The 15,489-nt window shown below is 36.9% G+C and overlaps 1 protein-coding gene across 2 annotated transcripts in view; it reads right to left on the bottom strand.

Moving 5' to 3' along the window:
• LOC143028476 (integrin beta-PS-like) overlaps positions 1 to 15,489 on the bottom strand; it is a 49,862-nt gene that overhangs the window by 20,425 nt on the left and 13,948 nt on the right. For both annotated transcript variants that reach the window (XM_076190631.1, XM_076190630.1), the window contains exon 9: positions 14,889 to 15,053. In XM_076190631.1, the coding sequence (XP_076046746.1) occupies positions 14,889 to 15,053 (165 nt within the window). The remainder of the gene's footprint in view (positions 1 to 14,888; positions 15,054 to 15,489) is intronic.

Genomic DNA, 15,489 nt, shown 5'->3' with positions numbered 1-15,489 from the left:
TGTCTGATTCTCATTCAGTGTGAAATTTTTGTCACTTTTGATGTTATCAATTCCCTTTAGAATCTTAAAGACCTGTATCAAGTCACCTCTGAGTCTACGCTTTTTTAGGGAAAACAGATTCATATGTTTTAGTCGATTTTCGTATGATTTATTTTTGATATTTGGAATCAGTTTTGTGGCTAACCATTGTACTTTTTCCAATCTGTCAATGTCTTTAATGAGATTCGTTGACCATGCGGAAACAGCATATTCCAAATGTGGACGAAATAACCATTAATATAGCTAGTTAATGAGTGATGGACTTTTGAAGTCAAAAGATTGCGCAATCAGTCCTAGAATCTTATTTGCTTTCTCAGAGGCTCAAATACACTGCTAAGATGATTTGAGATGTTACTGATAATTATGCCAAGATCCTTTTCACTATCCACTTTTGTTAACGAATTTCCAAATAACTTGTAATTGTACTTACTGTTATCTTTACCATTGTGCGTTACCTTGCATTTACTTGTGTTAAATTTCATTAGCCACTTTTCAGACCATTGCTGTAACTGATCTAAATCTTCTTGTATATCTAATTGGTTTAAGTGATCATTTGCCATTCCACACATTTTTGTATCATCAGCAAATTTTGAAATTAGATTTTAGTCCATGGTTTATATATTTTATATATACTATGAATAGAAGTGCCCCAAGAACAGAACCCTGAGGAACTCCACTCATAACATTTTTCCATCCAAAAGTTTTTCTATTTGAAACAACTCTGTTTTTGATCATTCAACCAATTACTAGTCCAACTTAATAGGTTACCACTTATTCTGTGAGAAGCTACTTTAGTAAGTAGTCTTTCGTGGGGGACAGAATCAAAAGCTTTTGCAAAGTCTAGATATATCAAATCTATATTGTTTCTTTTGTCATAATTTGAGATAACTGTGTCATAGAATTCGAGTAGGTTAGTCACGCAAGAACGTTTCCGTCTGAAACCATACTGGTTTCATCATTTTTCCTACGATTGAAGTCAAACTTATAGACCTGTAGTTATTTGGATTTTTGTCACTTTTTTTAATATGGGAGTAACATTAGCTAGCTTCCATTCTCTCAGGACATCTCTGGATATGATGGATTTCTTGAAAATAATTTCTAATGGAACAACAATATTATTTCTTATTTCCTTTAAGATTCTTGGATGCCAACCATCAGGCCATGGTATTTTATCAACTTTGAGTTTCTCTATACACCTTTTAGTTTTTCTTTTGTTACATCTATTGTAGTAAGTTTACCCTAGACTTTTCACAGATTGATTGGAGTTCACTTTGAGGTGTTTCATTTATGAATACTGAGCCAGAATAATTGTTTAAAATATCACAATTTCTTCATTTGAATATTCAAATTGACCATCAGCGGATAATAGCGGGCCAAAGTGATTCCTAACAACCTTTTTATCTCTAATGTAACTATAGAATTCTTTTGATTCTCTTTGGATTTATCAGCGACATTCATTTCGTATTGTCGTTTTTGTTTTTTATTGTTTTTTTTTAATCTCTCTATATCAATATATAATTTTGATAGTCATTAAATGCACCCAAACATTTGTATTTCTTATAAGCCTGTCTCTTTTTAGCAATACTTTTTTCATTTTCTTTGTCAAGCCATTTTGGGCGAGCCTGATTTGGGGGAACTCTGTCCTTAAATGGGATATAAGTATGAATCATCTTATATATAAATAGGAATTGGACAATGGGATTAACCTCTTCAACATGAGTCAAATTCTTGTCCGCAACATCAAATGCATAATGTATGATGTATCACACTACTTGCATTATAAAATATAAAGTCACTGCTGTATTATTCGTTCTCTTTCACTCTAATGATAAACACAGAAAATGTAATCAAACCAGTTCACAGAATTCAGGGGTCACTTAGGTACAACTGCAAAATAAATATAATCAAGATGACGTCAGCATCCTCATATACCTACTTGGACCTCATGACGCCTACGTAGGTGTCTTTATATAGAGGAGGTTAATAGCAATGTAAGTAAGTTTGCAGACAACACTAAAGTAGGATGCCTAATTAGGTCAGAAGACGCATAGATTCTGCAGGATCTTAACAAATTGTTTACCGTATATACTTGCGTAAATGTTGCACTCTTCTTTACCTAAATATTTCGCTAAAATCAGGGGTTTGACCTATCCACTCGATATAATGAAGGACAGCAATATCCTGTCACCGAAGTCGCAACAATTGGCAATTTCAATATGATAATGACACGGAATTTCAGTGGTGTTTGCACAATATAAACTAGAAAACTTTTCAAGCTTTTTGTATGCATAATATATATATATATATATATATATATATATATATATATATATATATATATATATATATATATATATATATATATAATCAAAGGTTCCTACAGACTCGCTGCTGTAAACTGAACTATTGCTGCTAGAAAATCATACATAAATTATAATAAAATCATAAAATATTCTCTTTTCCAACTCTTCCATATGTTTTATAGTGTTTATATTCAATGCGACCCTGACCCTTTGTTTACCGTCTGTTACCGTACATCACCTGTTTCACTCGTGGCCAGTGTTGCCGTTTGTACGTAGCTCCAATTTCTGTCGTTTTCTCATCATTTAGTGAAAGAAAACTTACTAGAGTCTAATTACAGGGGCTACTGCTGTATCTGAGAAAGCTGTCGATGTGCCCAGTGATATGATTGTAATGTAATGATGTGACATATGGACTTGTATCTGGCCAACCTAGGTTACATTGCACTCTGGAAAAGTGTAGGTGAGGGAGGATGGTAGTTTTGTGATATGTCACAGAGGCAAATGCAACGAGGAAGTCTACTAATAAATACTGAGCTGGACATTTCCGTAGTCCAGTGCAGGTAATCACCTTGTACCACCATTCAAGATGTATATACACCAGGTCTAACCGTTTGAGCCGTTCTGCGCAGCTTCTGACTTCATTTGGATGGTTCCGTTTTCTCTTTGTGAAACACTGAAGAAAACTGTGAAACGCCAAGGAAGACTGGAACTATTATATTTCTCCCCCGTTATCTCTCTAGCTCATTGCTATTATCAGTGTGTGTGTATTTACCTAGTTGTATTTACCTAGTTGTATTTTACGGGAAGGGGAGCTATGCTCGTGGGGTCCCGTCTTCATTTCTCATTTTATCTAAACTATTTTTAAATTCATGTATTGTTTTTGCACACACCACTTTCTCATCTAACTTGTTCCAACTGTCTATTACTCTGTGAGGAAAGCTGTTCTTTTTCAAATCTCTTCTATAGCTGTCTTTTTTTATTTTCTTTCCGTGTCCTCTTGTATTTCTGTCATCCCATTTTATCAGATTCTCTCTATCAGTAATTTCTATGCCTTTCATGATTCTGTAAATAGCTATCAAATCTCCTCTCTCTCTTCTTTGCTCTAGTGTCTGTAGTTTAAGTTTTTGTAGTCTCTCTTCATATGATAGTTTTGAGAGTGTTGGTGCCAGTTTTGTGATTGCTCTTTGTATTCTTTCAAGTTTTTTTATACATTTTTTTGTACTTGGTGACCATATCGTTGCTGCATATTCCAATCTTGGTCTTATCAGGGTGATTAGGATTTTCCTCACCATTTCTTCATCCAGGTATGTAAATGCCACTTTGATTGTTCTTATTAAATTATAAGTTTCTCCAAAAATCTTATTTATATGTTTCTCAGGTGACATATTATTCATAACAATGACTCCCAGGTCCTTCTCATTTTCTACTTTTTTTATTCCTTCTTCTCCCAAATTATATGATCCTGTTATTCTGTTTTTGCTTTTTCCAAATTCCATTATACTACACTTTTTTGTATTGAACTCCATCTCCCACTTCCTACTCCATTCTTGTACTTTATTTAGATCTCTCTGTAGTGATTCACAATCTTCTTCAGTTTTCACTCTTTTCAGTAGTTTTGCATCATCTGCAAAGAAGCTCATATAGCTTTCAATTCCTTCATCCATATCATTAATATATATAGCAAACATTATTGGGGCCAGAACTGTTCCCTGCGGGACACCGCTTATTACTTCATTCCATTTTGAGTGCTGATCTCTTATCACTACTCTCATTTTTCTTTCTTGCAAAAAGTCTTCCATCCAATTTAGCAATTTACCTTGTATTCCTCCTTCATATTCTAATTTCTTAAGCAACTTCTTATGTGGTACTTTGTCAAAAGCTTTTTTTAGGTCTAGAAATGCACAATCAGCCCATCCATCTCTTTCTTGTATTATATCTATTAGCCTTGAATAGAAACATATTAAATTGGTGACGCATGACCGTCCTTGTCTGAATCCAAATTGCCTTGGATTTAGTACGTTGTTTTTTTCCAAGTATTTTACCCATCTACTTTTGATAATTCTTTCACAAATTTTTGCTATTGTACTTGTTAGAGAGACTGGTCTATAGTTGGTAGGTTCTTCTTTATTTCCTCCTTTATATATAGGTACTATATTTGCTTTTTTCCAATCTTCTGGAACTTTTCCTTCTTTTAAGGAACTGCTTATTATGCTATGTATTTTGTCTGCCAGTTCATTCCTGCATTCTTTCAGAATCCAGTTTGCTATTTCATCTGGCCCATGCGATTTTCTGACATCAAAATTACCCAAGTGTGTCAATATTTCATTCTTTGTTACTTCTATTTCTTCCATAGGGGGGACTTTTTCTTTCCACTCAGTCTCTTCAGGTTGTATATTTTCCCTTGTAAACACTGATTTAAAATGTTTGTTCATAATTTCTGCCATTTCCATTTCCTCAGTGTATTCAACTCCTCCTTGTCTCAATTTCTCCAAGTCTTGTTTGTTTTTCAGTTTATTGTTTACAAATCTGTAGAATAGTTTTGGTTGATCTTTACACTTTTCTATAACATCTTTTTCATATTTTCTTTTTTCCTCTCTGCACTTTTGTACATATTCATTTCTATAACCAGTATATATTTTCCATTTTTCAGGTCTTCTGTCTTTTTTCCATCTGGTCCAGGCTTTGTCTCTTTTGTCCTTTAACTCCCTACAACTTTTGTTGTACCAGCATTTTACATATTCTTTTTCTTGTTTTTGTCTTGGGACATACTTTTCCACTCCTTTTTTGTAAATTTTTGTCAAAATATTCCATTTCTCTTCCACTGATGTTTCTTCTTTGTATATTTCTTCCCAGTTTTCTTGTTGAAAGAATTCTCTTATCTTATCAAAGTTTGTTTTTTCATACATCATTCTTCCTTTTCTATATTGTTCATTTCTTTTCATATATTTTTCTTCATTAAGTTCCAGTTCAATCAATATGTGGTCACTTTTACCTATTGGTGTTTTATATTCAATCTTGTCCACTATTCTAGGTTCAGATGTAATTATTAAGTCTAGCCTCGATGGTTCTTCTTCATTTCTATACCTAGTGTTCTCTTGTATCCATTGTGTCATTGAATGGTCAGTAATCATCTCAAGTAGAGCATTTCCCCATGAGTCATCACCACTCTTTACTGTCATTTCTTCCCAGCAGATTTCTTTGCAATTAAAGTCGCCCATCATAACTATTCTTCCTCCGTCTTCCATTATTTTAGTTAATGCTATCTTTGTGTCCTCTAGCATACCTTTATATTCACTCTCCTCCCATGAGGCTGTTTTCGGAGGCACATAATTGATCACAAATTTTCTGCTCTTCTTATCTCTGTCTTCCACTTCTATCATAATCATCTCTACTGTATTCTTTCCATATATGACACCTTTCACGTTTATATCCTTCTTAGTCAGGAACATAACTCCACCCCCTTGTTTTTTCTCTCTGTTTCTAATCCAATAATTGTATGCATCATGTCCTACACTGTTGGGTGGTAGTGGGCCTTTTAATTTTGTTTCTACAATTCCCATTATGTCCGGTTCTTTTTCTTTCAAATAATCATTCAGCTCATTCAATCCTGTTATTAATCCATCTATATTTGTGTAAGACACTCTTAGTTTTCTGCCACTTCCATTGTGTTCTCTGTTTCCCTTATGTTTTTCTTTTGTATGTCGAACTTCCTTAGTTTCATGTTCACTACTCTCCAATAGAATCTCTCTTTCTCTGACTCCGTTCTGTTCTCGTTTTTTGCCTTAGCTTCCAGTCTTTTCTGCTTTTCTTCCTCTCTTTCCTCTTTATTCATTTCTCTTTTTATCCATATCTTTTTGTATTGTTCACTTGTTGCTAGTTTCCCTGTTTTGGATAAGATATTCTCTGCCGTTGTTTGTGACTTGAATTTAATCTTAATTGGTCTGGTCTTGTCTGTGCTATACTTTCCGAGTCTAAATTTCTCTTCGATTTGTTTCATAATTCCTGGTTCATCTTCCTAAACTGATTCTAGTAATTGGCTTACTTTTTCATTTTCCTCTTTGATTCTTGTGGTTCTATCTGTGTTGTGTTTCTCTTCCATTCCTAATATAATTATACATTTCTTCTTGTCTGCTAAATCCCTTACTATATTCTCCTTTTGTCTCATCACTTTAATAACTGAGTCTTCAGTATGTTCTTTCAATTGCTGTTTGACTATGTCAGTGAATGAAATCTTATTTCCTTCTTGGGTTTTCTTCCAATTTTTACTTTCTTTAGCTATCGTTTCTCTGTTTTCTTTACTATTCTTCTTCAATTCCTCATTCTCCCCCTTTACCTCTCTTAACTGTCTTTTTAGTTCTTCTATTTCATCAGTTAAGTTTTTATTCGCCTTTTCCAGTTCTTCCAATCTTTCAACCCTTTGTAAAATGGTGTTCATATGACCTAACCTACTCTCCAAGTCCTCGATCACCTTATCAACCTTCTTCTCTAGTCTTGTCAGTCGGGGGGGGTTTGTGTCCCCCCCCACTCTCTTTAAATCCCTTGAAAATATTCTCATCACTTTCTGATATATTGCTCCTATCTATACCTCTAATCTTCACATTCCTATTAGACATGTCGTCATCATCCAACTCGTCTTGGGGTCGTTTGTCTACCTTACGGCGGCCCGTCAGGGCCATTTCCTCCACCTCCTCATTACCTTCCATTTCCCCAGCAATCCCTCCCCCTCTCCTCTTTCCTTACTTTCCCACTACCCCACGAGCAATTTCCCCCCACCCTGCAAATACAAAAAGGCACTTCTCTTTGCGTTGGGATCCACAATCTTCACTTTTCTTCAGAGCGTTCTTCAAGCCGTCCGTTCGTTGAAAGTGTGTGTGTATGTGTGTGCGTGTGTGTATTTATATACTTGTATTTTACGGGAAGGGAAGATATCGTCGTGTGTGCTTATATGTGTATACGTTCACATATGTGTGTGTGCGTGTGTTTGTTTATATACTTGTATTTTACGGGAGGGGGAGATATCGTCATGTGTGCTTATATGTGTACACGTTCACATGTGTGTGTGTGTGTGTGATTCACCTTGGTCTTTTGGATCATGTATTGGACTCGTGATCGACAGCTATTTCCCTCCTGGAAGAGAGCTCAGAGCTAATATGTCCGATCTATAAACTTACACGCACACACATCCCAAACACGAGAGTTGGAGTAACGATTCGAAGCGCAGCAATACTGAAAAAATTTCAAGCTTTAGCGGGATTCGAACCAGGTATCACCGACAATTTCGTCTTCGACGACTGAGTCTCAACCAACCGCTCCACCGAGTTTCTTACTCAATCGAACGTGTGTAAATTTATATACTTGTATTTTATGGGAAGGGGAGATATTGTCGTGTGTGCTTATACAGTATGTGTACACGTGTGTGTGTGTGCTTATACAGTATGTGTACACTTGTGTGTGTGTGTTTATTTGCAGGGAAACGATGAAAATTTTCATATTTGGGCGGGATACAAACTTGGTAATGCTGTTCTTGTTGTCCCAGAAATCCGGGTCCCTTATACTATATATATGTGCGTGTGTGTGTATTTATATACTTGTATTTTACGGGAAGGGGAGATATTGTCGTGTGTGCTTATACAGTATGTGTACACGTTCATGTGTGTGTGTATTTACCTAGTTGTATTTACCTAGTTGTATTTTACGGGAAGGGGAGCTATGCTCGTGGGGTCCCGTCTTCATATCTCATTTTATCTAAACTATTTTTAAATGTGTGTGTGTGTGTGTGTGTGTGTGTGTGTGTGTGTGTGTGTGTGTGTGTGTGTGTGTGTGTGTGTGTGTACGCGCGCGCGTTTATATACTTGTATTTTACGGGAAGGGGAGATAACGTCGTGTGTGCTTGTATGTGTACACGTTCACATTTGTGTGTGTGTTTGCAGGGAAACGATGAAAATTAACATTTGGCTTACTTTCTCTTTGGTTTGAGCCACAATCCTTAATGTCACAATAAGCCATATTGTCAAGATCTATATATACTGGTATATACAGATCTTCATTGTCAGAATATAACTAATTGCGTGGAGCGGTGCGAGCGGAGGCAGCAACATACCCGAATGATGCACCAGCTACAATTGACAGCTATAGGACTCGCGAACCCCGCTTTGAACAGCCAGGTGACGTTCACGGGCCCGCTGCGCCAACACCCTCGAAATTCGGTCGGAAGTGGTTAGACCTGGTATATATAGATCTTGCCACCATTCATAGTAATATTCGTACGTGATTAAACCTATTCTAATTTAGGGAATACAATAACAAGACATACCAAATTGTAATTTTATCTTTTTCTACCATATACTTCTGAATTTAAGAAGAAAAGGGACATTACGGACATAATTCCACTGATGACGTCATGTCCGCAGCATGACGTATCTATCCGTTTTGATGACGAGTTTCCGCAGAATGGCAAACACTGCTCATGGCTGCGTTTGTATGATATGTGTGCAAATTATGTTTTCGTAGCATAACATCCTATAATGCAACTTGAATAAACTTAGGATTTTCGTAATAAAAATCGTTTTCGTAAACTTCCATTAGGCCTACTGTACTGTTAGATCTATGGTAGATTGCACTGAGTTTTAGGCCTAATAACTGCAAACCCTAATCATGAGTACCAGTAAGAGAAAGAGCTATGAAGTAGGTTTTAAGCTGAAAGTGGTGGATTACGCAGAAGAACATGGAAACAGATCTGCAGAAAGGGAGTTTGGGGTTTCAGAAAAGATGGTGAGGGGATAGAGAAAGCAGAAAAATCAGCTAAGAAATTCCGAAATCCAGGAGAGCAACAAGGTTTTCAGTATTTCCATACCAGTCTTGAAAAAGAATTGTTTGACTGGGTTGTAGACCTTAGAAATAATGGCCTTATTGTGACTTTTTTTTTGTTAAGTTGCCTATAACTTTTTTACGCAAGTGCATTTGTTTACGATTATAATTTTAGAAATTCAACCATTGTTTATGTAAGTTTGCATTATGCGCATGCGTGATAGTCGGACAATCTACATGTGTTCTGATATTAAAATTTAGCGAGTAAAGTTTTGAAAAAAGGTAAATATCTGATCATTTTTATGTTTGAATGGGTCAGGTAAATTGCCAGATTATAGTGCGACCTATCCGGGGGTCAACCGTAAATAACCACTTTGACAACCACAAACTAGCAGTGCGACCTATCCACTGGTGTGACCTATACACGAGTATATACGGTACATAGTCAGTGAAATGGGAAACATAGCTTCTTCGTTTGTGCTCCAAAGAAGAGGAAAATTCTTGGATATACCACAAAAGAAGGAAACCTGGTTTGTACTGAATGGGTGGGGAGAAATTGTGGGTGTCCAAAATGAAATCTCTGCAGTGAGATTAAATGGAATAAGACATAAAAAAATGAAGGAAAACAATAAAAAGTTTGACTCAGGAGAAAAAAAAAAAAAAAATGGAGAAAGGAAAAAATTAAAAGTGGCCTATACTAACATATATGGATTAATTTCAGGACTGAATGAACTTAATGACTATCTGTTAGAAGAAAAAACAGACATAATGGGATTTGTGGAGACTAAATTAAGGGGTGCAATGCCACCCATCAATGTTGGACAAGGGCTATACAATTACTGGATTAAAAACAGACGAGAAACAGGGAGGAGGAATCATGTTTTTTTGCTAAGAAAAACTTGAATGTGACAAAAATTGCAGAGGGCAAAGGTAATGTAGAACTGATCATGATAAAAGTCGAAGACAACATGAAAAATAGAAAGTTTGTGGTGACTTATGTGCCCCCAAAAACGAGTGCTTGGAAAGAGAACGAGCATTTGAAAATGTTTGGAGATACAAGACATTCAACGAGATACTAATGAATGGAGGTAACCTGGTAATTATGGGGGACTTTAACTGCAGAGAAATTTGTTGGAAGGACATGACAGTGAAAGGCGGAGAAGACTTGTGGGGTAATGTATTACGGGACATGACCATGGAATATACAGATGACACAGTGGGTCAGTGAAAACACCAGATACAGAAATAATGAGGAGCCATCAAGACTAGGTTTAATATTTACAACAGAACCTGAAATTGTGGATAAAATTCAATACAAGACACCAACTGGAAAGAGTGACAATATACTTATTGGGACTGAAAAAGAGAGAAATGAAAAGCACAGGAAAAGATGATTGATGTACAACAAAACAGACTTTGGAAAACTAAATAAATTCTTTCAGAATGCAAATTGGGAAAAATTTTACATGGAAGAGACAAAAGTGGAAGAGAAATGGGATATATTGATGGATAATTATAATGAAAGAGTGAATAGCCACGTACCAAGACAGAAGCTAGAGAGTGTACATTAAATGCTGGTTCAACAGAGGGTACAGTGAGGCAAAAGATAGAAGAGACAGAGCTGGGAAAAGATGGAAAAAAAATGGAAAATGGAAAATATATATAAACTATTGAAATGAGTATGTAAAAGTGCGAAGAGAGGAAAAAAGGAACTATGAAAAAGACATTGTAGATAAATGCAAAGAGTAACCCAAACTATTCTATAAATATGTGAATGGTAAACTTGAAAATAAACAGGAAATGGTGAAACTACACCAAGGAAATATAGAATACACAGAAGATCTAGAAATGGCCAAAGTCATGAATAATCACTTCAAGTCTGTTTTCACTAGAGAGAAGGCACAATATTGGGACCAAAGAAATGAAGTGTGATCTCCTCCCATGAGCGAGATAATAATAACACAAAAAGAAATAATGGAACATTTATCAAACCTTGATGTCAGGAAATCGCATGGCCCAGACGGAATTGCAAATTGGATTCTAAAAGAATGCAAAGAACTAATGGACAGAATACATAATATAATAAGTTGCTCACTTAAAGAAGGAAAAATACCAAAAGACTGGAAAAATGCTAACATTGTACCAATATATAAAGGAGGAAACAAGGAAGAACCAACTAACTATAGACCGGTCTCACTAACAAGCACGATAGCCAAAATTTGTGAGAAAATTATCAAGAATAGATGGGTAAAACACCTGGAAGAAAATAATATAATAAACCCAAGACAATTTGGGTTCAGACAAGGAAGATCATGTACCACAAACTTAATATGTTTTTACTCAAGACTAATAGACATAGTGCAAGAAAGGGATGGATGGGCTGATTGCGCTTTCCTGGACTTACAAAAAGCTTTCGACAAGGTACCACACAAAAAATCATTTAAAAAACCTGAAACATATAGGAGGGATACAAGGGAACCTACTTAAAATGGATGGAGGACTTTCTGATTGGTAGAAAGATGAGAGTAGTCCTCAGAAAAAAATATTCAGGTTGGAAGGAGGTGATCAGTGGAGTTCCGCAAGGATCTGTATTGGCTCCAATAATGTTTGCTATTTATGTGAATGACATGGATGATGATGTGCAATGTTACATGAGCTTCTTTGCAGACGATGCTAAATTGTTAAGGAAAGTAAAACCCAAAACGGATTGTGAATCACTACAGGAAGACCTGAATAAGGTATGGAAGTGGAGTCAGAAATGGGAAGTGGACTTCAATATTAAGAAGTGTAGCATAATGGAGTTTGGAAAAGTAAAAATAGAATATCAGGACAATATAAAATTGGAACTAAGGAGGTAAAGAAAGTGGGATCTGAAAAAGATTTGGGAGTAATTATCTCAAATGACTTGTCCTATGATAAACAAATAAACAAAATTGTCAGAGAATCCTATAACTTGCTAAGATCAATAAAAGTGGCATTTACATAATTGGGCAAGAAAATTATTAAAAAAAATATTAGTCACACTGATAAGGCCTAGACTACAATATGTGGTGAAATTGTGGTCACCCAGTACCAAAAAGAATATAGATTAAATAGAAAGAATCCAGAGAGCAGCCACAAAAATGGCTCCTGCACTTTCAAACTTGTCATATGAAGAGAGACTGGCTAAATTGGAGTTACCAACTCTGGAGCAAAGAAGAGAGAGAGGTGGCCTACTGACCATCTATAGAATCATGATGGGCACAGAAATACTTGATAGAAGGGACTTGTTAAACTGGGCCAAGAGAAACACAAGAGGACATGGAAAGAAACTCAAAAAACATAGTTATAGAAGAGATCTGAAGAACAGTTTTCCATATAGAATGGTGGACACTTGGAACAAACTGGAAAAAAAAAATAGTGTGTGCAAAAACCATTCATGAATTTAAGAGCCAACTAGACACTGCGAGATACAATGGCAGGACACCACAGGCATAGCTCCCCTTCCCGTAAAATACAACTCGGTAAAATAGGTGAGCCAGCTGTTGTTTGCGGACGACACTGTGCTTGTGGCAGGATCGGAGGAGGGATTGAGGAAGTTGGTGGCAGAGTTTGGGAGAGTATGTGATAGAAGAAAGCTAAAGATAAATGTGGGTAAAAGTAAGGTGATGAGATGTACAAGGGGTGAAAGTGGCAGTAGACTGGAAGTGAGCATTAAGGGAGAGCGACTGGAGGAATTGGATAGTTTTAGGTACTTGGGTGCAAATGTGGCAGGAAAAGGTGGAGTGAAGGTGGAGGTAGAATGTAGATTGAGAGAAGCGAGTAAATGCCTTGGTGGATTAAAGAGTGTAATGAGGAATAGACATTTGGGAAAGGATGCTAAGAGAAGACTGTATGAAGGAGTGATTGTGCCAACAGCACTGTATGGGGCAGAAACATGGAACATTAGAGAAGAAGAGAGAAGGAGTTTGAATGTGTTTGAGATGAGGTGTCTGAGAAGTATGATGGGGGTTACTAGGCTAGACAGAGTGAGAAATGAGGAGGTGAGGAGGAGAACAGGGGTGGAAAGGGAGCTGGGAGATAGGGTTGATGAAAGAATATTAGGATGGTTTGGACACATGGAAAGTATGAGTGAAGAAAGACTAGTAAAAGAGGTATGGCAGGCAGATGTGGAGGGAGTGAACATGAGGGGACGTCCTAGGATGAGGTGGATGGATGGAGTGAAGGGGGCTTTGGGGAAGAGGGGAATGTCTGTTGAGGAAGGACGGGAGAGGACAGAAGACAGGGGTGAATGGAGAATGGTTGTATATGGATGATGTTGTGATTGCATGAGGTGGAATGGGTGGGGGGATGGGGGGTGAGGTAGTATGTGTGAGCAAAATTTGACACAGCCCGAAGGGATTTCTCCCCGTCTTCTCCTTTTATGCAATGGGGGGACGGAGAGGGGGGGGTCGCCGATTTAATGAAGTGGCCTTGCTGTGGATGTGCTGTGTCTTGCGACACTGCTTCTGACCCAGGGCAGTGGACAGGATGCAGGGATGACCCGTCATCCAGGAGGGGCTAAGATAAAAGGGAGGGTGGAGGGGTGTGGAGTGTATTCAGGGACGGAATGGGTGGAAGTGATTTTATGCCTTTTCCTTTTTGGCTACCTCCCTTGTAAGGGGGAAAAAGCCTTGGTATATGTATGTAGGTAAATACAACCCAGAGAGCAGGCTTGGATAACACCTTTTTTTTCAGAGAAAACTGAGTGCGAGAGATACTTGGGAGTTCTAGTAAATTTCGACCTTAAATCCAGGAAACAGTGCTTTAGTGCCAGGAATAGAGCTAACTGAGCATTAGGTGTTACTGCTAGGATGGTTATGAATAAAAGTGGAGAGGTAATCACCAAACTTTGTCTGGCATTAGTTAGACCCATCCTTGATTATGTGGTACAGTTTTGGTTTCTGTCCCATAGAATAGATATGAATTCACTAAAATCAGTACTGAGGAGAATGACCAAAATGATTCGTGGGCTCAGAAATTTACCTTATGAGGACAGGCTCAGGCACCTTAACTTACACTTTCTGGAAAGACACAGAGTGTGGGGTGATCTAATAGAGGTGTTCAAGTGGATCAAAGGCTTTAACAAGGATGGTGTAAACAAGGTCATCATATTAAGAAAACATGGTAGGACTCACAATAATGAATTCAAATTGGATGAATTTAGATTTAAAAAGGAAATAGGCAAAATCTGTTTTACCAATAGAGTGGTCAACAAATGGAATAGACTACCATGTAGTGAACACTGAAACTATATATATATATATATATATTTAAGAAAAGGTTAGACAACTTTATGGATAAGGATGACAAGTGGTGACAGTCATGGAACTGCCTAGTGTCAACCTTATGGTCTCTTGCAATCTCCTTAATTTTTATTTTCTTATGTTCTAACACCACTGTCCACCACCATCCAGTCATATCTATACTTATTTACTGCATTATTGATCAATTGCCTTTGTCTGCACTTCAGCCAGTAAACTGATAACTAATATCTAGACAATATATATATACATGAAAATCATATAAAAAGTTAACAAGTTTGTTCCCCTTTGGTACAGCTGGCATTAATCCAATCAATCCATTGCCCATGGTCTATCTTACTAAAGATATGTGGCTATGATCAAATTTCATTCAGCCAAAAGGGTGTTAGTTATATTCAGCATCAAATAAAACACCAGCCCCCTTTGTCTTCCCTCCAGTCTTCATTTCTTCACTAACCTTGTACTGCTCCTTCACCAGCTCAACTATGTTGGAGGATGAGCGATCCATCACCCCATATGAGGAGTAGGCAATGTGGTTGGAGAGTTCACGGTAGAGTTCAATGTTACCCTCAGTTGCAGCAAAGATGATATTGACTTGGTGCTCCTGGACCTTTTTGTTGATCTGAAAGTGAAAAAAAGGACCTCACAAGTGGAAGAAAAATAAATTGTCAATTTAATTTAAAGAGATGACAATATTAACTAATCACTTTGTGCAAACAATGATGATGGTAATGTGGGGTATTGTTGACATGGTGCTGAGGTTAGTAGGAACCTGTGGGACTTCTTGTAGAGTAATGAATTCATTTGAGGTCAACTTATAGGAATAGATAATCTCAATTTTGAAGATTCTTTTTCCTATCAGAAAATAACAGAACAAAGGGTCATAGCTACAAAATTAAGAAATCTTGAGCAAGACTTAAAATATGGTAACAATACTTTAGTAACAGAGTGGTAAGTTGGTGGAATAAATTACCTGATATTGTGGTCACACCAAACATGTTGTATAGTTTAAAATAATTTAGACAAGCATATAACAAATAATATAGGCATCTTTCTAT

The sequence above is a fragment of the Oratosquilla oratoria genome, chromosome 9 (genome assembly GCF_046742065.1).
Source record: "Oratosquilla oratoria isolate Oo_2021 chromosome 9, ASM4674206v1, whole genome shotgun sequence".
Classification (NCBI taxonomy): Eukaryota; Metazoa; Arthropoda; class Malacostraca; order Stomatopoda; family Squillidae; genus Oratosquilla; species Oratosquilla oratoria.
Note: the sequence above shows the minus strand (reverse complement) of the source record. Positions and strands in the feature narration are given on the sequence as shown.